The sequence below is a fragment of the Nyctereutes procyonoides genome, unplaced genomic scaffold (genome assembly GCF_905146905.1).
Source record: "Nyctereutes procyonoides isolate TBG_1078 unplaced genomic scaffold, NYPRO_anot_genome, whole genome shotgun sequence".
NCBI lineage: Eukaryota > Metazoa > Chordata > Mammalia > Carnivora > Canidae > Nyctereutes > Nyctereutes procyonoides.
Window position 1 is genome coordinate 58,316,006 of NW_026575146.1, and position 27,151 is coordinate 58,343,156.

The following is a 27,151-nucleotide window of genomic DNA, read 5'->3' on the forward strand; positions in this document are numbered from 1 at the left end:
GAAGCCTATATATTCAAAGACATTAAAATCTTATTATATAAATAATATTGCTATTTTTTTAAGTAGAGCATTTAATATCTATCTAGTTTTGGCAAAATAAAATGAAAATTTAAGGCCTTCTACTTTTGTAGAGATTAGATCTTATCTCTAAAATCCACTGCAGAAAAGAACAAAAAACAAAAACAAAAAACACCAACTAGTAGTCTTCTCTTTTACAAACAGGAGAAAGGTAGGAAGTAAAGAAGGGGTGGGAAGCAGTAGACATTCCATAGGGGCTATAGCCAATGACAGCTACAGGGTAAAATGGCGTCTCTCTTTGTAGACTGAAATAGATAAAGTGTCTAGTTTCTTCTCCGTTGCCTACAAATCAGCATTTTCATTGGATTTGTGGGGAGATGGTTGGGGGAGACTTGAATGTTCCACGGTCTTCTCTGCTTAAAAACTTGTTTTGCAGATGGGTTCTAACAAAAGGTATCTCTTGATTTGCCTTTGTTTAGGAACATGGTGATTTTATCACTTTGCTCCATAAAGTTGAGAAAAGGTCTAGTCTGGATTTGAATTAATTCACCAGATTATTTTATTGATGAACAAGTAACAGCTATGCACATAGTTCATTAAAAAAAAAAAGGCATCTGAGTTTGCCTCATGATTCTCAATACTGGTTTTCTTTCTGTTGTCTGGGTCAGGAGTAGTAAATGAATGCTACACCACTTTCCATGGTAGACTCTCTGGTGCTTTGCCCTCATCATTGTCAGTGTTTCAAAGTTAGAGTTCTGCTGTCTTCGTAACATAACATTTGCTTAAGCTTTCCCCATATGATTTCTCTTCTCCATATTCTTCTAGGTTTTCCTTTCTATCTCTAATTGACAGTTTTATAAGGAACGGGAGACACAACTGTTACACAGTGAGGGGGAACAACAGAACACTGGAAAGTCAAGGCAGCAATATTGTAATATGTACTTAGACAGTATGGATTCCACTCATTCACAAATCCAAACAACCCCAATTTTGTCCCTTTCTATTTTAAAGATGTGTTTCAAGGTTTGAATGGAGCCTCAAAATAGGACCCACTGAAATTCCTCTTAGTAGTGAAAGGAGAACAATACTATTAGAATGGTGAATAAAGCCAGAGTCTCAAAACATTGGGATGGTATGCATAATTACTGAGCCTTCGGCTAGGGGATAGTAGGGGAGATGCCCAAATAATGATTTTTGTGGTTCTGGGAAAAAAATATGAGAGAAGCAAAGAGCTTTTTTCAAGGGATTGGAAGCTTTAGTTCCTCTAGCTGGAACAATCATATTCTCCAGTTTAAAATATACTATTTTTTCAAGTATAGGTAGAAGAAAAAATATTTATGAGGGTACTGAACCTCCAGCATTCTGAAAGCTGTACAATCATTTGAAGTGCAACAGAAAGGAGTAATTCATACTTTGAATACACATAGACCTCATCAATGCCATAAAGCTGACATGTTCCCTCTTTTTTTTTAGCATAAATTTATAATGAAGCCAATTACCAAGGATCTCTTTATTTTATTAAAAATATTAAACACTCTTTACTAGACTACTAGGAGCTGTGACTTAAAAATCAATGAGGGGTAGATCCTCTAAATGTTATACGTGGTGTAGCATCTTTATTTTTATACTTTTTAATATGGAGTTCTGTAAGATTAGGAAATAAAAAACATCCATATCCTTCTGCCCAGCTTCTTAAAGTATTTATGTTATGATAATCTGTAAAAATTATAGAAAGGCAAAAATGAAGCTCTACAGTTCCAAGTATTATGTTCATCATATTTTGATTAGTAAAAACATTCATGTCTCTTTCCAAAGGAAAGAAACGAGAAGCTAAGAATCTTCACATTGTTGGTGTCTGTGCAATGAAAGTACACTATATTTTTATTTCTATACACACACAGTTTCACAGTCAAGAGTTTAAAAAAGGCTAAGAAGGGGTTAGACAGGCCATGTATTAACTGAGGGCTTCACACTCCCCAATTTTTCAAGTTCACCAAATGATTTTTAACTGATCTCCAGAAATGAAAAGAAAAACTCAGCTTTAATTTCTTACTCTATTCAAACAGAAGAGTTACTTATAAAGACATTGCAATATAATTTTGCAAGAGTCAAGAGATAGTTTTCAACTGACTATATTACTTATTCATCTCTAGTCTGATGATTTTTAAAAAGAGAAAACCATGATATATCTTCATCTTTAAAGCACCATGTGTAAATCTTACACTAACCGTTTGACTTGCTGATGTCTGTTATGATTTGAGAATCAGCTCTTCTCAAAGCTGTGCTCGGTTATGTTTAAGACAACGCATCACTCTGCTTTGGCAATATTCATAGTGAATAATGACCTCTTCATGAGAGACTGTATAAACTGAGCTATTTCCTTATTTTTTTTCTTTGGATGTTATCTGTAACCAGGCACTTTTGCTCAAACGATATACCAAACTACTTTAGTGTGAAAAAGAGGGATTAATTGATGATCTCATTTTTTTTTGTACTAACCTAGTTCCCAATCTCCTGGTTCGTAATCCCATAAAAATTGACCTTATTAGTTTTCCAAAAGAAGCAGCATTGACTGGATCCAGTTTGTGTTCCTGACAGTGTCGTAGGTAGTGGTTGTACAGCGTGCTTCTGGGAAGGCTCACTCCTTCTGCTGTCTCATAATTGTCCAACAGCCACTGGAGCTAGTATAAATAAGACAGGGTAAACACAGAGAAACCATATAATTGACCAAACTGTCACAAGCCACTACAAAAACAATATACAGAAATAGTCTGAAGATCTTCATCAGGCCTCGTAATAAGGTAAACTGCTGTAATTCAAAGGCTGGTATAATCTGACCTTGAAAACTCTTAGAAATGTAAAATTGCTGAACATAGTTTATGACCTCGGACCACTCTGTTCCTTCAAACATTCAAGTGCATGTAGAAAGTACTAATTTTCCCTGTATTGATTGCAATTTTGTAGACACCTCTTTGGGGAATTCAAATAATCCCATTAACCAGTCGTAAAAAAAATTAGAGAATTGCTACAGAACAAGACATGTTTCCAAGCCTGGCAACAGGGCACAGGATATGTCTTTAGTGTTGGTTTGTTATAACACATGAACAGCAGACTGCCTTGTATGATTTTTCGTATTGTTTCTATTCGTTTACATAGAATTTTAATTTACTTATCCAATTCACTCAAACAGGACAATGCAACAATGGTATTTTTATTGGCTCAAGTTCTCAAGCAGAAAGGAAAAAATTCAGTCATTTCTTCTTCAGAAGGAAAGAAATTCATTAGACACTAATTAAAAAAATATGTAATGAAGAGGAATTATTTCTTTCACTCATTGGAGTTTTTCTACTTCCATGCTGTTTTTTTTCTTCATAATTTTGGAAGATACATCACAATGGTAGTTGGTAAAGCAACATTTTCTCAGTCTGTAGCTCACATCTTAAAGGTTTTATGTTGTCCTGTATTTTTTAAAAATAATCTTTATAGAAAGTTCAAAAAAATTTTAGAAAATATAACAGTTATATACTACTGAATTTCAATAGCAGGAAAATTAAATTATTAACTCATTCATTCATTTATTTATAAAAGGAGAACTGAAATAGATTTAAATGACTTTCTTAAGGTCACAGATTGTCTCAGAGCCTAATATGGTTCCCAACACATGTTTCCTGATTACTTGCATACCGGTTGTTATTTCCATAAAGCAGCAAATACTTCACATTACTTGTCTCAACAAAATTTCCATGCCATATATAAGAGGTGTGATAAAGAAGTGATATTTTTACATGCAATTTAAATTAAACAGAAGTTACGGTAGCCCCAGAATTCCTGGCGTATCAACTGTGAGCCAGGCAATGTGCTCGGCACTTAGTGATGTAGAAATGAATGTAATCTCACCCCTGTCCGCTAGGGATTTACAATCATTCTCCGAAAAGGACAATATGGACTCTCAAATATATTAAAGCACTTCTCCATTTGCTTACATATTTTCAGCTTTGTGAACAAAGAACCTGAACTTTCAGACTCTTAGTAAGAAGATTCATTAAAAATATTTTCAGAATTATTGCCTTTAAGTATGACAACTTAATTGTCTGGAACCATTTTAATTTCAAATATTCCTACATGATGCTTACATTTAATTGAACTTATGTCATTAAACTCATATGGATGGCCACTAAGTCCACAAGATAGAACAGAGTACTTTTTCTTTCTTTTTTTAAGTAGGCTCCACATTGGGTGTGGAGCTCAACACAGGGCTTGAACTTGCGACTCTGAGACCCAGATCTGAGCTGAGATCAAGAATTGGACGCTTAACCGACTGAGCAACTCAGGTGCCCCCAGAGCAGAGTACTTTTAAAAATAAAGTTCATGTTCTGGTCAGGAAGACCTGAAGTTTTCTATGAACACTTATGCATATGAATATGTGCATTTAAACAAAACTATTGCCTCTATAACATACACAACCCTCCCTTTGTAAAAGGTCACACAAAATAAATGTTCATTTACATAATGACAGAAAAATTTAAGGTCAAAAAGAATTCTTCAGAGACCGATCGTCTGTAACCTGACCATCAGTAAAGTTTTCCAGAGGCACGTGATTTCTGACTATTCTAAATAACACAGAGAGTAAGTTCACTTATACATATTCATTTAGTATAAAAGAGAGGGAGTAAAATGATTGGGAAATCCAGTGATTAAGGCTCAGATTAGTACTCTGCCTATAATAGTGGGTCAGGATGTCTCTAGCATTTCTTTATAAGTTTTAAGATTTTGTAGGTTATGAATGCAATTGAAGTCAATGACACACAAAACACGGCCATACAAACCTGCCCCATCACTTCATCCATGTGCCTCAGTAAGACGACTGGCATCTGAAAGCATTGTTTCCTCACTTGAATGGTGTTGGGGAAGCTCTAGTGAACCTTTGGACTCAAAATATAGCCCAAAAGTGCTAGCTCTTGTTTTGTATGCATATACTAGATAGGGCCTTCCATTGGTATTCTAAATATATAAAGAATAGAAATATTGAACATGGAATACAGAAACATAGAAAGGAATATTCTCTGAGAAATTCAGTTTCTTGAGATGAAAGAATATAAAAGAAACACCAAAAAAATCATCCTCAGAAAAGCAAATTTATAAAAACTCTAAAAATTTTTTTGGAAAACAAGTATTTTGCAACTGAACCAACAAAAAGTGTCCACATCCACAAGCATGGAACACACATGTGTAAGTTAAAAATGTATATATTATCCATGCTTCCTCATTTAAGGCATACTGTCAATGCCAAAGTAGTATGATTTTGTAACAACAAAAAATCAAATATTTCTTTCTTTGCTAATGAACAGAACATATATCTATATAGGAAATGTTAATTTAAAGGCTATTTTTTCAGAAAAGGAAAATAATTTTAGAACTTGAACTTTATAGCCAAAAGTATGCAAATAGTAAACACAGATCTGACACAAAATACTTTTAACAAGCTATAAAGTAAATAATTTGTTTAATTAATGAGTTATAAATAGAAAACCTGTAAACTGCCTTAAATGTTTACTAGTTTTCTTGCAATATTTAATTACTTAAAAGAGAGATATCTCAAAATGACAGTTTACTATTTTCTCATGAAGAAAATTGTCTTGTAGATAAAAAAAAATCTGAAAAGCAAATCTAATAATAAAATATTTGAAGAGTATGATCTTAAGATGCCTTTTATAAAGGAGAATACTAGTGCAAATATTGAAGTTCAACATAAAATATTTTGAGTCCAAAGGCGTGTTTACATATATAAAAGAGTTAACCAGACCATTCTTTTTTTTTTTTTTTTTATTTATGACAGGCACACAGTGAGGGAGAGAGGGGCAGAGACACAGGCAGAGGGAGAAGCAGGCTCCATGCACCAGGAGCCCGATGTGGGATTCGATCCCGGGTCTCCAGGATCGCGCCCCGGGCCAAAGGCAGGCGCCAAACCGCTGCGCCACCCAGGGATCCCAACCAGACCATTCTTAATCAAAGAAAACTTTTCACAAAATTCTGAGAGAATGACAGCAAAAGTTGGCTTAAAATACCTGGAAGCCTGAATAATATTAGTCAAGCCCCTCGTGAATAATTCAGAGCAAATGAAGTTTTTGCTGGATTGGCTACGTGCTCCTCTGAAATGCTTAGTGAGTCAAATTAACTGGACTGACTGCTTTACACACTTATTGTTCTTACGCTATAGTTTTACATTCTTATAGGTTCTTTCTAAGGCAGTTCTTAAAAAATCCAAGTTTATTTGTAATATGTGTGTATGTGGTATCTATATACACATACATTTGTAGATAAATATTTACATATATATGTATGTATGTAATGTATTACACACACACAATCAGTAATTGGTTTAAGAGTGGGCGTTCTGATGACTAAAACTCTGATAGTAGCAAACAACATTTTGTTTCCTGCCCCTTATTTGCAGGAGGAAGCACTTTTATTCCTTGCCAGAAGGCTGGAGATCACTTTGGAAGAGCAGGAGATGGAGTGGAGGTAAAATGCCCTGAAGGATGGAGGCTCCAGCCAGGAAGCCTGAGGACAACTATACCACCTAAAGGTAGCTCTGCTCCTGGAAACTCAATAAATAAGCAGAAATTGGTTTAGGGGTTACTGGATAAGATTCTGAGATTCAGCAGGGAATTATAACTGTGCATTCTACATGCCAGTTATTTAACCTTCAAGTTTTGACACAGTGATGAAACTGTAAATCAGATATTTGAGTCTGAAACACAGTATAAGAGAGGATTAATTTGGCTGTAAAAGAAACTTGGCTGTTAACTATAACCTAAAGGCATACGTTTCTTGCACTGTTCAAAGGAAGTTAAGGCCTGTTATAAGATACCGTTTCCCTGGGTTTCTGTCTTTAATAAAATCCCTTTGGACACTAAAATTCAATGCCCTTAATATTTAGTAATTTAGGAATAAACTGTTCCTATTTCTTTTACCGTTATAAAATGTCATAAAATATTTGTTTACATGTATGGTTTTAAAATAAAAGCCTATAAAATACCATAGGAACTTTTAACCTTTATCTTTAAAACTTGATTATTCTACTAATGAACTAACACAAATTCACGTAAGGGTGGAAACCAAGATAATTGCGTCTTTCAACCTTTGCATTTAATCTATATTAATCAGGGTAGATTGGGAAAGATGAACGGTTCCTATTTTTCCCAAAGGGAAATACTGATTGACAAATTAAAAAAAAATACATACTGCATTCCCCAATTAACATCTAAATGTAACATTTGGCATTTTTTCTCAGATGGATTACTATCCATTAGGATTCATTTTAAGCTCAGTTCACTGATCATATGCATTTGACAGGTCTTATTTCTGTCATAACTTATATTTACAATATAGCAAAGTCAAGGGAAAGTGAATATAAAGCAAGAGTTTGCTTTGAGCTGAATATATTTCAGTAGCTAAACCCAGGAAAAATCATAAAAACTATTTGCTGGATTATAAAAAGTATAAAAAAATCAATGCCTAATGCTTCTTATATACTTTAGATGGAATTTTTTAAAAATGCACAAGCTCAAGAACATTATGTGGAAACTGGGAACAATTAGTTTAAGAATATTTGTGTTCAAAGTTGCAATCTAAAAATATCTCACAGTGGATGCAAAATAATCATTAAGTGCCAATTTATATTAATTATGATTGAGAAGTATAAAATAAACTTAAGTCTGCAATGATAGTCTAGTTTGTTGTAGGCAGACAATATATATCATTTAGTCCCACTGTATCTTTATATACAAAAGATTTAGAAATAAAAATATTTAAATAAAAATTATTATGTTAATAGAGTAAATTCTGTAAAGCTAAATCAAAAGTACCATTCTAAAATACAAGGAGATGAGTGATACCACCACTCTTGGTTATAATTTTTTTTGAAGGAGATTATAATATATATTATAAATAATACATAGTATATTATACATGGAGAGAAATAAAGTTGCCTACTCTTAAACTAAAGGTTGCCCATGGGGAAATGATAGAGTGATCATATATACTCTTTCACTCAAATAGTATGTAGGCAGAAGGCCGCTCTATGCCAACAGTATTCACAAACAAACCGATGGAAGCATACTTAATAACAAAATAATGCATGCATGAGTCCCCAAATAAATGTACACATGATTGGCAAAAGTATTTAGAATACTGGAGGTAAGATAAGGTCCATTCCCTTCTATTACTTGTTTTTTATGTTCATCCATTTAGCAAATATTTAGGAAACTGAGACCATGTACCAGGTGCTGCTCTATGCACCAGGGATGCATCAGTGTGTAAAACGCATAAAGTCCTTACTCTGTTGGGACTTTAATTTGTCAATATGTATTTACTGTCTGCCTACATGGTTTTACTGCTGAAATAATTGTCATTATGTGAATACTGATGATAATAGAAAAAAAACAAACATGGCACTCAGTGTACCATACTCAGTTTATGAGTGGGGTGCTATCTAAGGTATGACACTGAAAAGTATAAATGCATTTCAACTTGGAAGATAATAGCAAGATAATGATAAAAATGGAGCAGCAGTACTAAGTACTCTTAGGAATACGCTGAAAAAGGGACACAAAATTCAACGCCCCACTCCATCTTATTCCATCTTCTACTGTGTAGAAGAAAGGTGGAAAAACAAAGCAATTGTGTTGGAGTCTATTGACAGGAGATTATTTATTTGGTTTGACCTTTGTAAGAATTTTCTGAATTACTGTGAATAATCAAATGTCTAAAGGGAAAATAGGAAACCCATTCTGCCCCATATTCCAAAATAGAATGACAGTAGACTTTCTACTCAAAAATCATGATTAAAATGATTTAGTTTTGAAACTACTAAATATGGGACACAGATTATTGATCACTTCTCCCACTTTTTTGCTTAATGAAATTGATCCTCTCTTGGAACTGGAAAGTCAGGGGAAGTATCATCATAAAATTGGATCCATGTCCACTTTAAAAATCCCACAAATCTCAAATAAGTCTATACTACGTCCCATATAGTGAGGGATAAAGGTAACTTTCAGTTTATTGACAGTTAAAATATTAAGCTATTTTTTAAAAGCTTTTCCACTATAATTTTTCTTTACAAGTGAACATCACCAATTAAGTTAACAGAATTTAAAATGCCCTTCACAGCAGGTGGTTATCAAAAGAACACATGCAGCCCCTTACTCCAGTTGTTTTGGATTAATCTAACAAAAATGAGGAGCATCACTAACTTTCCGAGGACAGAAAAACAACAGGATTCTTGTTATGTGTTTGGGGAGAAACCTGACTGGTCAGCAGAGACACGATCCTTTCTTTACTGTTTACATATACCATCTGTAGAATCATTTGTATTTCTAAAGACTTGACTCTAAATGTGTTTTAAAGGAATTGAGCTACCTCAGAGGCATGATAAAAACAAATCAGGACATCTAGAAAAAGATTATCAGTGCATTTGCAACATTTACACCTCCTATATATACTGAAATGTCTCTGGCAGTTAGAAAACACTATGGAAGAGTTGCTGTGCTCTGTAATAAAAAATATGAAGCCAGAGAGTGATAAATATTTATTTGTTGTTTGTGCAGCTTAATCCACATTAAATATTAGTTCATAAGTTTTTTTAAATAGATTTTATTTATTTATTTGAGAGAGAATAAGAGAGAGAGAGAGAGAGAGAGAGAGAGAGAGAGAGAGAGAGAGAGAGAGAAAGTGAGCATGAGCAGGGAGAGGGACAAAGGGAGAAACAGACTCCATGCTGAGCAGGGAGCCCAGTACGGGGCTCAATCCAGGGATCATGACCTGAGCTGAAAGCACATGCCCAACCGACTGAACCACCCAGGTTATCTCTACTTTGTGAGTTTTACAAGAGAATAATAATTTCAGAGAAACCCCAACATATCTGAAAAGTTTCCAACAAATCAATAAAAATTAATAAAAAAACTCATGTTCTTATTATACCTACATTATTGTTCATGAAATACTAATAAATATAGGTAATTCAAGTTAAAATTAAACATATCACATATTTTACTAACCTGTATGATTCAAGTGAAAATGAGATATGAATTGAATAACAAAAAACAATTTCTTTGAAGTTTGAGAGTTAAAAAAGGTAACTGTAAGCTTCAGGGTTTTTTTTTTTTTTTTCCTATGTCCCTATACAGTTTTGGCTAAAAAAAGTGAACAATTTTTTTACTTGCCATTTTCAAAATACAAACAATGGTTAGTCACTACCTACCTCACAAAAAAACATACACCCTAACAGTGTACATTAAATCAGTCTTTATACACAACTACAGATTCGTGCTAACACAGCAGGGATATACTTATGAAACATATAAAAGAGTGACATATTGCATACAAATTTTCAGACTGGGGGAAAATCATATTCCTTACACTGTTTCAGAAAGAAAGGCCAATATATATATATATTTTTTTGAAATTTACAACCTACTGTTTTCACCAAAATTGCAAGCACTCCCCAAATTGGCCCACCTGCTTTTAATTGCCATAATATTTCCCCTTGAAAAAGAAAGAACACATGATATCCATCCAAAAACAAAATGTGTAAAACACATGGAAGTATTTAGTGTTATGCTGGAATATAAAATTTAAACTTTTGAAAAGTCAATTATTTAAAATGCACAGTGAAAACATTATCTATGAACTAAAAGTTTTAGGCTTATTGAAAAAATAAGAATATTTCATTTCAGGTGGGTGATCCAATTTTAGACTTTGCACTCACAAAATACAGGGAAGAATTTTAAAAATCATAACTTATAACAACTTAAGAATACATTGTCAGTTGGACAGTTGGAGGGAAAACTCTAAATCTTAACTGTATTGTCATGGATATTAATTTAGCAGAAGATGTGTCTAAAACAGATATGAGTCATAGGTCTATTTCCTTTTCCCCATATATTCAGAAATCATAGTAACAAAATAACTTTTAATCAGAATTTCCATCAGTTCCCCCAAATCTGAAAATGTTCATAGTTTTACAAAACTGTCATTGCCTTTTCAGACTTACCAGTGTTAGAGTGACGGCTGCATCTGATAACAGTTAAAAGTGTCAAGAATAGTAACAATGATCCTGTTTAATCTCAGTTATTAGCAATTTATGGCTTATCTAGAGTCTCACTTCTTCTCCTGGCCCAGTTTCATTTTACTGTAGGTCTCAAGACCTGCACTCATCTAGGCCACTGTTTCCTGCCCACTTTGTAGACTCTTACTGGTAAATAAATAATTTTCAGACAGTTTACCATTGGGTTTGGTATTAATCATCTTTTCCACTGACTACTGGTCATACAAGTAGACACGACCATTTCCCTGCTTCAGACACAGAGATGCAGATCACGAGCATTTACTTCACAGTCTATTAATACTAAACTAGAAAACTTTAAATATTTAAAATCCCCATTAATTAACTGTCACAAGTAAATGGCAGCTTGGTATTAACTTGGAAATGTTACATCTGTACCAAAACAGCACAAAAACCTAGTAAAGCAGTATATTGGGGGCTCGATTTTTTTAAGATAATCCCCTGTACAAAATAGCCATTAAGGAATACAGAGATCATAAGGGGCTGAGAAAGGAAGGTTAAGAAGCAAAATAAATAAGTAAATAAATAAAACAAGCATTTAGAAGCAAGCAACACATGCAGAACAAGCAAGAGATTAGTTTACATGAAGAAGAGGCAACTTACATGGCTGTTGAGGAGAGAGCTTCTGTGAGTGGACAGACCGTCAGACTTTTGCAGCGTCTCAATCGCCATTTCAATCTGATAATAGATGTCATTAAAAAAAGGGCTCAAGACAAGATAGTAATAAAAGGCTCACCAGAGAATTTTTGATAGATTCTCTAAAGTTCAATTTCTTCTTCAATGGTGGCTAATGAACAGCTCTCAACTAAATGTGTATTTCCCCCATTTCCCCACCCCGCCCCCAGAGAATAAGACAAAAATAGTTATGCTAAATAGTAAGCCCCATCACAAAAAGTACACCTTCCTTTGAACATTCTGTAATGATAATCAGAATGGAGGCCGAAGAGCAGGAACCCCGGTGGATTCTTTTAGTTATGAGAAAATGTTCTTGACTTTCAGAGTTCAAGATGTGGGGTAGTAACCACTCTCTAAACTGTCTCCCACCTAAGGAGTATTTAATATTTGCTCTATTTTGTCATGAAAGAAAAGTCACACTGCAGATTTTGTGTTTAACATGCATTAGTATTTTAATGCAAATGTACAGAAACCCCTTCATTAATGTTCAAAAGCTACTAAATCTAACCATTCCTCTCTTAACCCTGTATTAAAATTTGGAAGTGGAGGGTGATTAGTATGAACAAACACTAAGATGTAATCACAGCCCACCCCTACGTTACATTTTAGGAAGTGGTGGTGAGGCAAAGCTATTAGAAATGACAGCAGAAATAGAACAAGAACATAGAAAATAATTCAGAGTCAACAAAGAAAAGGACAACTACAAAAACAGTTTTATATCATTTAATCTCAGCATACCATGAGCAATCACAGCACCTTAATTAAGGAGCAGGTGCCAATAAATGGGATGCACTCTCAATAACCTCATACTGAAAGATATCTATTCTCTCGGCTCCTAGCGATAGAGCATGTACTGTAAAATCAGGTTCTGAACACACTGTATTTGATTACTGGGTTTTATTAATAATTTTGACTAAAGTTAAATTTAAAAATCACATTATGTAAGAGAGAAAATTGATTTCATTACTTTTATTTCTACCACCTGATCAAATCAACAATTCAGTATAAGCAGCTCTAAAAAATATTTAGTGCTTTCGAATGTAGTTAACTTATACTTCACAGTGGTAATGGAAATTAATGATGTCTTGAAATTCTCACAACCCCCCCCCCAACAAAAATGATGGACAAAAATGTCCATGGCAAAGTCTTTTTTCCCCCACCAACCTTCCAATTGCTTTCTGGTGGAACTTTATCCACAGGATGTTCAGTCTCAATTATATCAGCACTAAATCCAATTTTCTTCTAAGCAACTTGAGAATTTAATAGCTTTAATTCTATTTTATGTTATTTCTACAAGTTACTGGTTCTTCCCCCCTAGAGTTAATAAGATATAATGCTGACAAAAATCTTGGGTTAGGAACTATAGAAAAATATTTTTAAAATAAAGATTATAATAATTCATAAGATGATATAATATAATTTGTTTCACTGTTAATTTTTTAGATCACAAAATTAAGTAACCTGGCTTCTAAAACACTCTCCCTGAGGGATGGAATGTTCATGTAGTTTACCATCACACTTGAGAAACAATGGAAGGTGATATTGTACTAGTGAAAAAAGACACTTTACAGAAAGAGCAATGTAAATGCAGTAAGTAAGCAAGCATTTCACTAAAACGTTAAACTGCAAAACTATAAAGGACCCCGGTATTGCATCTTTTAAAAAGGCATCAGTAAGTGTTCCTGTTTTGAAAGAGAACACATATATCAAAAAACAGCTGAAAAGCCTCACCCTCACGTGACTTTAGATCACTTCTATGAAGAATTCACTCAAAAGTCTAATTTGCTAAAATGCCTACATTTTCTTGCAAGTTTGAGTGTGGAAAATTCGAGGTTGGATTTCAGTCTATTAAATAAAAATAAAATGACTTGAGTCATGGGATTTTCTACATTGAGATGAAAGGTGAAAATGATCAGAGATGTCACTGTAGTACTGATGGCGAAATCCATGTCTGTGTTTATCAATCGGCAATTTTAATTTCTTTATGACTAAAAGGATTTGCGGTTGCTGTTTTTATCATTAAAGGTGGGCCTGGGAGACAAACATTTTCCATTTCTTCCTTAAAACCAGTGAAGCTTTAGACTATGATTATACAGGAAGTTATTTTTTGAAAAGTCAATTCTCTGAACTAAGGTTCAGTGCCCCATTGTATCTCTTACTGAATAATCATTCTGAAGCTGAGTCACCAGGAGTGTACACATCCTCTCTGCAATTATCTACTGCTAGGATACGTGGTGCTTGGGAGTTTAGGCTGGTTCAGGTGACCCTAGACTATTGCCTCATAATCAGATAAGAAGCTATGGCAACTCATCTGAGATCAAATGGTGGGATGCTCCATCCCAGATGAGATGTCCGGCCTGGAAAGACAGGCTTTTGGAGCATTAAGTGGGATTACTGGGGTGAGACCAAGAAATTCCTTGTGTAAAAGAGCAGGTAAGAAACTGCTGTCCATTCCAGACAATCTGGGGATGTGACTTCCCAGAAAAATCAGTCTTTTCTGGAAAATAAAAGAAGATCCCCATCAATATACTGGGGACACTTTAAAACCCTCCAGATTCACTGGCTTAAAACAGGACTCCCATGAGAATGGGGATTGACCTTTGGGGGTGATTCTCCACAGAAGACAGGAAACTTTGCCTCAATCCTACTGCAGACAGATTTTCAGCAATGGGAGAAGAGGGTTTTGCACTGTGTTTAGATATGCTGCTGCAATCTCAGAGGAGTGGCAGGCCTGGGGGGCAGAAAAGCAAAAAAGAGAAAGGAGACCTTCTCCAGCCCTGGGAATCATGCACAGTCTCCGAGGCTCAGAGGCAACCCCAAAAGAATGCCTGGCCAAGTCCAAAGAGTCAAAGCGCAAGCAAGGAGAACCTCCTACATTCACACATCAGATTTCTTTCTGATCACGAGGTATCAAGAAGATGCAAAGACGTCTCTGCAGGGTGTCATCTGACAAGGTACTACGGGGCAGAACATGAAAAATCAGGCCTGCGTAGAGCAACTGGCTAAGAGAGTCATTGCCAATGGAGACTATTCAGAGAAATCAGACCTCATCAGAGAGCATGGACCCCTGTGAGTTCTGTTGTCAGTAAAACTTAATTTGGGTGAAGAGGAATGGGATGCCACCCGCTACATGAAAAAAAAAAATTGGGGATTGAGTCACCAGTTAGTCATTACAGAATTAAAATGAATACAGGCATAAAACACTTAGCTTCCTCACCCAAATGCTGAGTTTTCAAAAGAGAGACACCCAGGGAATGGCAGAGGTGGGTTTCTTCCACTTGGGCAAAAGACACTGCATACTAAGTCTGCAGTGCTAGTTAGAGACTGTACCAACTACTCCACTTCTGGTACAGAGAGTGGCATGATCACAGTGGTGATAAAAATATGACCACATGGCAACAAGCAAACCTTAGTTCCTGCATGGTAGATTGTGTGTGTGTGTGTGGGGGGGGTGGTTAGATTTAAGAGGAAAAAAAACCTGGACTCTGTAAGGCAGAAGAAACCCCTATTATTTTGAGAGTATATCAAGGGTATACATTGTGGCAGATATTGTACCACTGAAGGAACCCTTTCCGGATTTCCCAGGAATTAGGATCAGAAATCTAGAGGAGGCCAAGGAGGTGGTATATTTCATATCCAGGAGAAAGAAAACAAAACAAAACAAAACAAAAACAAAACTCAGTGGAGCTCCTCCAAAAAAAACAGAGCAAATCCTCTAAGATGGCCTTGAAGGGGATAGGGTACCTATCCTCTGATGGGGAATAGATAACAGTATGATAAAGATAAACATGTGGCCTCAAATCCAGGCTGCAAACTCCAAGTCACTACAATCCTAAGACTGCCTTGTTGGAATCAAGGACAGGTGGAGAGTGTCTAACCACCCAGGGTTTCCCTGAGGCCTGTACAATATCCAACCAAGAACCAGTGTCCCAAAAAGGGCTTGAGAGGAAAGTCTCATCCAAGCCCTTAGGAAAAGAGGATGGGAAGAGGAGAAGGGTCAGGTGGTGTTGGGATGTTTGTATCATACAAATATCATGTTTGTACCTTCTCCCAAGCTCAAAGAAGGGATCAATGCTGTAGTTTTTCTAAGGCAGCAAACACTTTTAAAGACTAAACTGAAATAAGAAAAAAACCCATTTCCCCCATTATTTATAATTCCTCATTATTATTTACAATTGGTCTTTATAGTTCCCCATAACTTGTATTATGGATGGCTCCCTTATTATTACAGGATGGCCCCTTGTTTCACAGAGTTGCTCCTGCTGCTAGCAGGTTGGGAAGTTTACAGGAGGTGGGGATCTGGGAAGATCAAGGTCAACGTTCACCTCCCCACAGAAAGAATGCGTAGACTGCAGAGAACAGGGTCTTACAAAGGACTTGAGTGACTGTGCTCTGGAGACTGTGATGCTAAAGGCTCAGCTTTTCCCCTACGAAATCTTCATCAAATCTACCCCACTCCCACATACTGCAGGTACAAATAATCAAGGCTGGCCGGAGGACAGGGTTCACTTAGGGGTGATGGATGATGTCAAAAAGGTAAACTGAGGTTTGAAATGCAGGGAAATGTGAAGAGGGGCTGAGTCTTGTGTATGAGATGAGATGCATGGGGTGAAAGAGAGGCTCCCCTGGACATGTGATTTATATATCCATTTATGATTGCCTAAATGACAGCTCAAATAGAGTATCACATATGTAGACAATCAAGGCTCTCTTTCAATGTAAATATCAACCAGTCATTCCATTACATGTTAATAAGGCAGTAGGAAAAAGAATAATTATATTACCTTAGTCATTGTCTTTATAGGTCAAGACACATTTTCTTGACTCTGAAATGGCTTTTTAATCTATTTTAAAGACTAAAGGTCAAGACTGATATATTCAACTGCCACTGTAATTAAAATTGGTCTCTTGGTAGAAACTATTTCCTTCCTAGAACAGTTAAAGAAAGTGATCTAAAAATAGAAGTAATATAATAATGGTTTATGGTTTATAAAGCCTTTCTACATTAATTCTCATATGATCTTCACAGTAACTTTGTGAGGTGGGAAAAGCAAGGAATATTACCTCCTTTTCACAGATTAGAAAATTGAGGCTCTCTGGGATTGAGAGACTTTCTTGAGATTACACAGGTATTATTATTATTATTTCTTTATTTTTTATTTATTTATGATAGAGAGAGAGAGAGAGAGAGTCAGAGACACAGGCAGAGGGAGAAGCAGGCTCCATGCACCGGGAGCCCGATGTGGGATTCGATCCCGGGTCTCCAGGATCGCGCCCTGGGCCAAAGGCAGGCGCTAAACCGCTGCGCCACCCAGGGATCCCCTACACAGGTATTAAATGTGAGACTGGAATACAAGATTTAGCTCTCAAAGTTCAGTATCATTTTCATTTTATGCAAAAACATACCCTAAGTATAAATCACGTGGGAATCTTTCAAATCAAAATATCAAATATATCAAATGAAACTCTTCTGAGGAGTGGTTTGCAAAATTAACATTTGTTAAATGGCTTACTGTTAACAAACAAGATTCACTTTCTAAGAGGAAAGGGTTTAAATAGGATTGATAAGTATTATTTGAAAATGATGACAAAGTGGTCAGGTTAAAGACAATAGAAAGTTTTAAAGGGATAGTTACATTTTAACCATAATAAAAAGTTATCTTTAATGTATAATAATTGCATTTTCTTGTTCATACAGGTTACTGCATTAACCTCACACAATTAACACAGCATTTTTGTTTCTTTGTGAAAGAATGGTAAATTCTTCAGAGAAACCCAATGAAGATAATACACTTACAACTGGAAATTTCCTTTGGGGCAATTGCTCCCTTGAACTCTTAGGACTTCACATTTTGTTTGCATTGAGATCAAGCAAGGCAGAAAAATTTCTACTTGGTGGCTCTTGTTCAGAAAAGGCATCTGTGATTGCTACAGGAGCATGTAGCCACCACCCTTGTACTGTTAGAAATGACAGCCTCTTGGTATATATATGGGGGCTTGGGTGTGTGTGTGTGGGGGCATGGGACCTCCTACAGGAAACACTACAACCAGGAACATTAAAGGAGAGAACACTTTCACTTTGTGTCTCTTGGTGGGTTATACCAATTATGTGGGTTCTGATCAGCATTTTTAGAAAATTAGTAAAATCAAACAGAGTAGAAAATATCAGATATCCTTGCACAGAGTATGTGTTAATATTGATCTGTGGCACTTTGGTTTCAGACACCTATATATGAATGATATGTGTAGATACATAATCCTGTGCATGTGTACATAGAGATGTGTGTGTGTGTGTGTGTGTGTGTGTGCGCGCGCGTGCGTGCCTGCGCGAGCACGGGGCCGCAGTGTAAGGGTATTTCTTATTGTGGGCTGTGACCCCAAAACTTTGAATGCTCTGCACTAAGCAGTTGAATAAGCTACCAGCAGGTTATTGGACCCCTTCTTTGAAGGCTCTACAGAGGGTCTCTTGGGCCTAGGAGGCCTGACGGTGCAGATAGTAACACTCTGCTCTCTGACTTCTGTGCATTCAGGGTGATGCAGAAACTAACACGTAAATACGTAAATACGTTACACTGCAGCAATGTTGAAAAGAAGCTTAACTCTGACAGAGTCAGGACAGGTTGTTCTTGTAAGTCTTAAACAAATTAAAAATGTCCAGATGACACTTCTTAGCCAGCTCTGGTTTCCCTCTCCTCTTGAACCAGAAAGCAGCTAACGAAATCTTAATCTTACACGCCAAAGCATTTAGAGCAAAGAAGTTTTAGAGGTCTTACAAATGTCTAACTATATAAAATCTTCTCTATTCACATAATTTTATGACATCTAGAGAAAAATTTTAAATTGTTATGCTTTCAACATGAAGTTCTGGCAGTTTTGTACTACCTGAAGCTATTCTGAAATATTTATGAGGGGGAAAAAACACATTTGGATAAAAAAAAACTTGCATAAATTGAATGTGTTCTGAGAATATTTGACTTAAGTTGGTGGATTGAAACCAAGACCGCTGTTTTGATTCCTCTGATCACTCTCTACAGCCCACATCCCTCCGCCCTCACCAGGACCCAAAAGACTGGCATTATCAGTGCATGACAATGAAACTATATTCTGAGACATCTACTCCTAAACACTGAATGCTAGAATTAACCCTTCGGGAACTTGCTGGGTAAGAATTAAATGACAGGATTTAAGACCAAGTTTACATTCTCAAATGTGTAAGATCTCAAATCTGCCTTTTGTAGATTATTCTGAGCGCTAAGAACACGTTCACTTTCTATTGAGTCTATGTCATCACTAAATCAGTGGATTTCTCAAAGTGTGGTCTTGGATCAGCAGGATCACAGTCATCTGGGCACTTGTAAAGAATTCCAATCTTGAACCCTTCCCCACACTGAATCAAAAGCCCTGAGGGAGGGCTCCAGTGATGTGTCTAATCAACGCTTGGAGGAACACTGCAGGAAAATATTCTCAAAATTTGTTTTCTTTGCCAGGGTCAGACTGCAATTACTACTTCAGGGAGAATAAGCATGGAGGTAATGGGCATTCATTCCTACAGTGGTGCCAGTTAAAGAGTAATTTTGAAAAGTAAGTACTATTTGGATTTTTGCTGTTCTTTCACTCTCTTCCTACCCAATCCAATCCAACCCGTAGGCAATTTTGCAACTTACATCAGCAACATAATAAGAAGATTAACAAAATTTTGGTGAATCTAAAATTAATCTCTTTCACTCTCTTCCTACGCAATCTAATCCAACCCACAGGCAATTTTGCAACTTATATCAGCAACATAATCAGAAGATTAACAAAATTTTGGTGAATCTAAAATTAATCAGTTTACAACACATTAAACATTTGTGATTTTGAAAAATGATGTGGTTAGAAAAGAAAGTGAAAGTAACCACTTCAAAGAAATCTGAGGGCTATTTGTGGATTTCCATTTTTGCCTTCGAGGATTAGGCAGCTTTCTGGTAGGCCAGAACTGGCTCTGGTACCCGTACTGTAAACCTTCATACTCCTAGAAGCATGTGCCTGGTTCACAACGATGGTTCACTACATGTCTGAGTGAGTGATTAAAGGAAATAAATCCAAGTACATGAATACAAACATAAAACATTCACTTGCGCTCCAAAATACTGAATAGGAGCAGATCCAAAAATCTTTACTAAATTTAATGCTAGTTTCTGTTCTCTGAACTTCCAACAGCCTAATAAAGGAGAACTTTTTCCAGGAACAAGATCTACTTTGAATTGTGACACCACATAGACAATCTTTATACTGGGCTCTCAAGAAAGGGTTGTGTCATCTACATGCATTTGGGGAACAGGACCAGATAGATACACTTCATAATCGTCAAGGGCTTACTTGAGATTTTTGCAAATAATAAATCACTTTTTTTCAAGAGGTAATGTATTCCCATCTCCATGTTTTTTTTTCTTCATGCATTCTTCTAGAGAGATTCTTGTGCTTATATAAGCATATGCAAATGTATGTTTCTATTTAAACACATGCACACTAGCTCTTGCTTTTTCCCTTAACAATATGGAGGTCTTAAAAAAAAAAAAAAAAAACAATATGGAGGTCTTTACATCTCTCTAGATCTCTATCTACGTATGTCTCCTCTATGTACACATACCTACACATACATACTTCCTCATTCTTGACTGGCTGTATAAAGTTTTCCACTGAATGAACAAATGCACCAAAGTTTAACTATTTTCCTGCTGATGGATAATTAGCCTTTTCCTAATTTTTCTATTATAAATAACTCTACAGTGAATTTGGTTGTTTATGTGGCATTTCACATATGTAAGAGGATCGTCAGTAGGATAAATGACTAGAAGTATGCTCTCAGGGTCAAAGGTACGTGTATTTTCAATTTTTATAAAAATGTCCACAGTGCTCTCCAATCTTATCTGTGCCAGTTTAAATTCCTCTCAACAGTGAGCCAGAGGGCTGGTTTCTTTAAACCCCTGGCAAGGCTTACTGACTTTTCCAGCTTCACCCGTGTGACATGAACAACAATCTCTCTTTACAGTTTATTTTTCATCTCCTTTTCAGTGGGCTGCTCACTCATATACATTCTCCATTTTTTGGTCCTTTTTTTTCTCATGGATTTATTTTTTTTTAAGATTTTATTTATTAATGAGACACACACACATACACACACACACACACACACACACACACACACACACACACGAGGCAGAGACATAGGCAGAGAGAGAGGGAGAAGCAGGCTCCATGCAGGGAGCCCGATGCGGGACTCGATTCCGGGACTCCAGGATCATGCCCCAGGCCGAAGGCGGCGCTAAATCGCCGAGCCACCCAGGGATCCCCACTCATGGATTTATAAGAGTGATCTATATATTAAACAAATTAGTTCTTCAGATATAATGTCTCAAAACTTTATGCCAGGTTGCTGTTTCACTTGTGTCACTGTCACCTTTATTGTGGTTTTTGTAATATAGAATGTTTCTCCTTTATGTAGTTGGTTTTATCAAGATATTCTTTGTAGTTTCTGGATTTTACATCACACTTGACTATTATGAAACTTGATAAGGATAAAATGCATTTTTCCATCCAAGAGAAATTAATTTTTGTATAAGGAGGTAGTGTATGGAATCAATCTACTTTTCTTTTCTAAATAATTATCCAGTTGTCTAAAACATCATTTATTGATAATCCACATTTCTCCACTGACAGTCAATGCTACCTTTGCCATACACTATATTCCTACACTCATTTGGTCTGTTTATGGTGTTTAGTCCACCACTGGTCTATAGGGATCTATTCATGTGCCAACAATTCTGTTTTAATTATTGTAATTTTATAATATGTTTGAATCCAACTGCAGGGCTGTTAACATCCCACTCCATTCTCCAGTATTACTCTTTTTACAAAATTTCCTTTACTATTCTAGCACATTTATTTATATAAACAGCCCTTTCTTGCAAAAAAGAGAAAAAATCTACTGGTATTTTGATTGGGTTCATATTGAAATACAAAAGTTAATTTAAGAAGATTCAAAATGTTTGATACTGAAACTTCTTTTTCAAGTATGCAAATTTTTATTTAGCAGCTGGATCTTATACATATACTATTAGTTTTCTACCTGGTATATTTTAAATTTATCATAAATGAGATATTTGCTTCTATAATATTTTCTGACTACTATTGTTTGCATCTAGAAAAGCTATTGATTTCATTGAATATTAATTTTAATAAATTCTCTTATTATTTGTTATAGTTTTTCATTTGATACTCATGGTTTTTATCAGGTATACAATTATATCATCTGTAATGATGAACTCTATCACCTTTCTATTTTCATATTTTTTTCTTATCTAACTACATCTTTCTTGTAATTTTGAAAGCATGATTAAAAACCTCACATCTTCCTTTCCTACCAGGTAGATGAGAAAGGTACTAAAACTTATAATAAGAAAATTTAAAATAAATGTATAAAATTACTTCTAACATTGCACAGATTACAAAAGTCCTAGCCAATGAAATTTATGAGTACCAATAGTTTGAATCAAATATACTAGCTAAATTTTAAAAGAAACCAGATAATTCTGTGGCAATAGGCACAACTGTAGTTATGCAGGCTGAGAAGGTGGTAATAAATCACATGCTTTTGGAGGATGAACTGATAAACATGGGTACGTAGAGAAATTTTCTCTCATTTGAAAACAGGAAATTGGTTGTAGGCATTGCATTGTATTTTCCCTCATTAAATGAAAAAACATGAGCTAGTAGACTAGGCAGTATTAAAATTTTATGGGTCTAATTACCCTATGATGCAGTAATCACAATAGTGGGTATTTACCCCCCCCAAATACCAAAAAAATCCCACTAATTCAAAGGGATACACGCACCCCTGTTTATTGCAGCATTATTTACAATAGCCAAGATATGGAAGCAGCCCAAATATCCTTTGACAGATGAATGGATTAAAAAGAGGTGGTGTATATATATAAGCAATGGAACATTAGTCAGCCATAACAAAGAATGAAATCTTGCCATTTGCAACAACATGGATGGAGCTAGAGAGTATAACACTAAGCAAAATAAGAAAGACACATGCCATAGGATTCCATACATATGTAGAATTTAAGAAACAAAACAAATGAAGAAAGAGATGAAAAAGAGAGCAGGAGAAACAAATCAAGAGACAGACTCTTCACTATAGAGAACACACTGATGGTCACCAGAGGGGAGGTCAGTGGGAGGCTGAGGGAAATACGTGATGGGGATTACGGAGGACACTAGCTGTGATGAGCATATGGTGATGTTGGGAACTGGCGAATCACAATAGTGTACACCCGAAACTGATAAAACACTGTAGGTTAACTATGTTGGAATTAAAATAAAAGCCCCTTACACTGAATCCATTAAACATGTAAACCCAAGGATAAAGAAATAAAAGCATCTATAACTCTTAATGTCTTAACTTTCTATAATTAGATAGGCTAGACCAGACTTTGACTTATACACGTAGCAGATGGACATTCAGATTTTCTTCCAGGTAACTAACTGAAAGAAATTATGGTATTTGACATTAATCAAAAGCGGGAAAGATATGAACAATATTAGTTTCAACACATTCTCCTTGTGCCTCTTGGTGGGATCTACTTTTAGCAAGAGCCATTTAACATATATAATTACTAAATGTATATATAGAAAGGTATAAAAATTAGCTTTCATATCACAGTCTAAAAAATGATTAATGTAATCTTATTTGGTTAACAAGAAGAAAAAAACTCCATAAATAACCATCTAATTATAAGAACACAAATGTTATTTTATGGAGAAGTGAGTAAATAAAGCTTCTTAAATTGCTACTTATTATAAAGTCTGGTATAAAATAAACTATGTTGTGATGAGCACAAAAATATCACTAGCTACAATCACAAGGTTTTGATCCTCAAATGCAAATTGGGTTCAGGTTCCAAAATTCTAAAATTCTACAAATTCTAAGGTTCTACAGAACAATAATGAAGAAAAATACGAGTTTTAAATAAATAAAGACACACAAGGAAACATCATGGTGATGCATTAGGAGAAAGATCAAAGCATGATGAGCTCAGAGTTGTGACTGGAGCTAACTCTTTCACCTTAATGTCCATGTGCCACTGAAATATTAACAGTAAACAGATCTCTAGCATTATTAATTTAATAAAACATAAAACATTTATTCAAGTAGTAACTTAGCTAAACTCACATCCAATGATGTTCCATTAAAAATATTAACCTTTTTTTAATCAGCAGGAAATACCTATTAAAATGTGTGTATACATATTAATATATTAAAAACATAGGTATATATATATGTACATATATATAACTTATATACACAGACTCCACTGACCAAATAAAAAAATTCAGTAAGTAAAAGAAATATAATTTTGAGCAAATCATTGAAAATCAGTAGTTTAGACCACAATATATATTGATAAAATAAAATTGTATTTGTTGCCACCATAATCTTTCAGAAAATTCTGATATTCCTATGTAACTTGAAATCTGAAAATTTTTACAATGCAGACATCAAATACTAAAAAATGTTATGTAAGATGTTTTTTCATTTAAAGTTATAAAACTAAAGGAAATCATATGCTCAAATGCAAATTTTCTATTAGTTATTCAGAGATCCTTCTAGTATAAGAAAGATGGTTGTATACTGAGTATTAGATGAGGTAAGAAAATATTTCAAGTGCTACTTACTTTTCTTGGTAATGCTTTCAATTTGAAATTAACTTTTTGTTTCTATTGGCATATCTTGGCAACTAGTTTGCACACTGGAAGAAACTTTTCTTTGACGCAAAAGTTATTCCTGCTAAATTTAGATGGAAATATTTCTATATAGACTGAAGTCAAATGTAAGAGTCAAGGCAATTATTCTGAGAACCAGAGCCACAAACCTTGCTACCACGAACTGAGTAAAGGTTTGTATTGTCCCTAACAACTCAAATTTAACTAGTTTCACATCAACTGAATTAATTGACTATACATTCCATTATAGCCTCTCAAGGAACAGCCCAATTGACGGTCTCCCAAGCAGGAATTCTGGCCATAATATAGGCTACTGCTACCCAGTGAGTCATGTTAGGCATGCTACAGGTGATAGGTTGAACACTAAAGAACAGCCAGAGAAATGAACTTCAGTTGCACAGCCTGGTTCAATGCTTGAAAGAAATGGCTTGAGTCTTGACCGACAAGTTGCTAAAGATTGTGCTCATATGGTTCTACAGAGAATGAAAAAGATATATGAAAATAAGCAAATTCCCTTTAATGACATGGTACCTACCAAAAACATCTTAAGTTCTAGGAGTCTAAGCTACAAATTTTCTAACATTTGGCAAAAGGAGAATGGTAGAAATTGTAAACAGGTTGCACGGCGCTTAAACTTTGCTAACTTTACTAGAGTAGCAGATGTGAAATTGTACACAGAATTACCATCTCATTGTGAATGAAGGAGATGAGTATCTTTTGCATTGTTGAGAGGGGGATCCAAATCAACTATAAATTTTGGTAATAATGCAAGGTAATACAATAAACACTAGCAGATGTGTATTTAGATTATACATATCCATCACAGGACACTATCTCTATGTGCCTTGATGAGAGCACCTTATGATTTTTCCATGCTAGGTTATCTTTTAATTTAACTTTTTTACTCCTTTTGCTAACAAGGAAATTTCCTTTAAAAAAAAAGAAAACAAGCCACCAAAAAAACAACTTTAACAAGAGAACCTTTTAAAAAGCATAAATTAATATATACAGTTGATACTATGAACCGATTTTTTTAAGCAGGTTTCCACTATTCCCAAGTATTAGAATGCAGTTTAATTTGCCAATTAACATAATAAAAATCAAATCTGTGTAATGGATCACTTAAAGAGTAATGATACTTTTCATAATCTACACAGAAAACAAAACAAAAAACTACAAAACTTACTTTGTTATATTTGCACCTGTATTGCCATGACCCAAAATAATCAATTTTATTAACTGAGTGATAAGAATAATAAATTTAGTAAACCTACATCCAGTGGATGAAGATGCTTGACAGATAGCCTGCAGTCAGTGTGAAGGCAGACAGCAATGTCTGGAGAAAGGGAGGCAGGACGGGGGAAGGGCAGATGGTATGCCAGCATAGGAGAGGGTGGGTGAAAGGATAGTGGGAAAGAACTCATTCTCCACATTTTCAGTTTTCCTAAGGCATTGATAAGTGGCAACTGAAAATGAGTTTCTGAGTGGCCTTTATCAGGAGTGCTATATAGTACTGGCAACTGTTCTACCTCCTTTCCTTTAAATGGTAGATACAGTTATTTTTACATCAGAACGTTTTACAATTCCTTTGTAAATATTATGATTTTAAAGCTGGGAGGAAATTAGGATATCATGTAGTTTAACTAAGCCCTTATTTTACTGCTAGGGGAAATGAGGTCCAGGGAAGCTAGGATTTCGTTTCTAATCTATATAAATATACCGGCGTGACTAAAAAGTTTAGAAATGCCATTTTTAGTGTTATTAAAATCAAGAGACAAACACACATAAGAAATGCTTCAAAAACACAAAGGAAAAAGTACAAAAAAGAGCTAGTCATCTGTTCTGATGTTAGTAGAAAACAGTAAATTAAATATAGTGAGCTCTAAGAAATGGATTAGGGAAAAGGTACTAAGTGATGGAAGTCTAAACACATGTAATGATTACAAACATAAAAATTACATACAAAATACTTACCAAGAACATATTATATCTTTAGGAAAATCCATAAAGTGAAAAATATAAAGCCTCTCATAATTATTTCCTACAAATTTGTTTCTACTTCTATTTCATTATAAGAACAATATATACAGCAAAATTACAAAATGCACTTAATTCAAATCCCCAGCCCCCTTTTACATGAAGCCCCTACGAAATCAATTCTCTTGCTACTCTTGCTGGGGGATTCTCAGTGATTATTCTCCTTACACTTAGCTGAGCTTAGAATGGAAAGAAAGCTCAGGACACAGAATCTGATATCAAATCCTGCACAGCTTGTTATGAATATTTCTAGGACATTAAAACCTGTGTCAAAATTAATATTTTTGTTAAATTCTTAAAACTTGAAAACTCAAATAAATATGTAGGCATGTTCTTCAGATACTTGATTATGCCTATCGTCAGAGCCAACATAGATGATTTTTTCATTAGAATCACCTAGGTCAGGGTTCCCCAAAGTGTCTCTGGTTGAACAGAGGGACATCATAATATGGCACATGGCTAAACACTTCCAATTTTACTATTTAAATATGGGTTTTCATATACTTCAGAAAAAATTACACT

The 27,151-nt window shown here is 35.2% G+C and overlaps 1 protein-coding gene across 8 annotated transcripts in view; it reads right to left on the minus strand.

Moving 5' to 3' along the window:
- Window positions 1–27,151, minus strand: part of RFX3 (regulatory factor X3) — a 288,427-nt gene that overhangs the window by 72,706 nt on the left and 188,570 nt on the right. For 7 of the 8 annotated variants that reach the window (XM_055309886.1, XM_055309885.1, XM_055309892.1 and 4 more), the window contains exons 5-6: window positions 11,750–11,824; window positions 2,518–2,699 (exon numbers count right to left, since the gene is read on the minus strand). In XM_055309886.1, the coding sequence (XP_055165861.1) occupies window positions 2,518–2,699; window positions 11,750–11,824 (257 nt within the window). The remainder of the gene's footprint in view (window positions 1–2,517; window positions 2,700–11,749; window positions 11,825–27,151) is intronic. The other variant, XM_055309893.1, reaches the window with a different exon arrangement.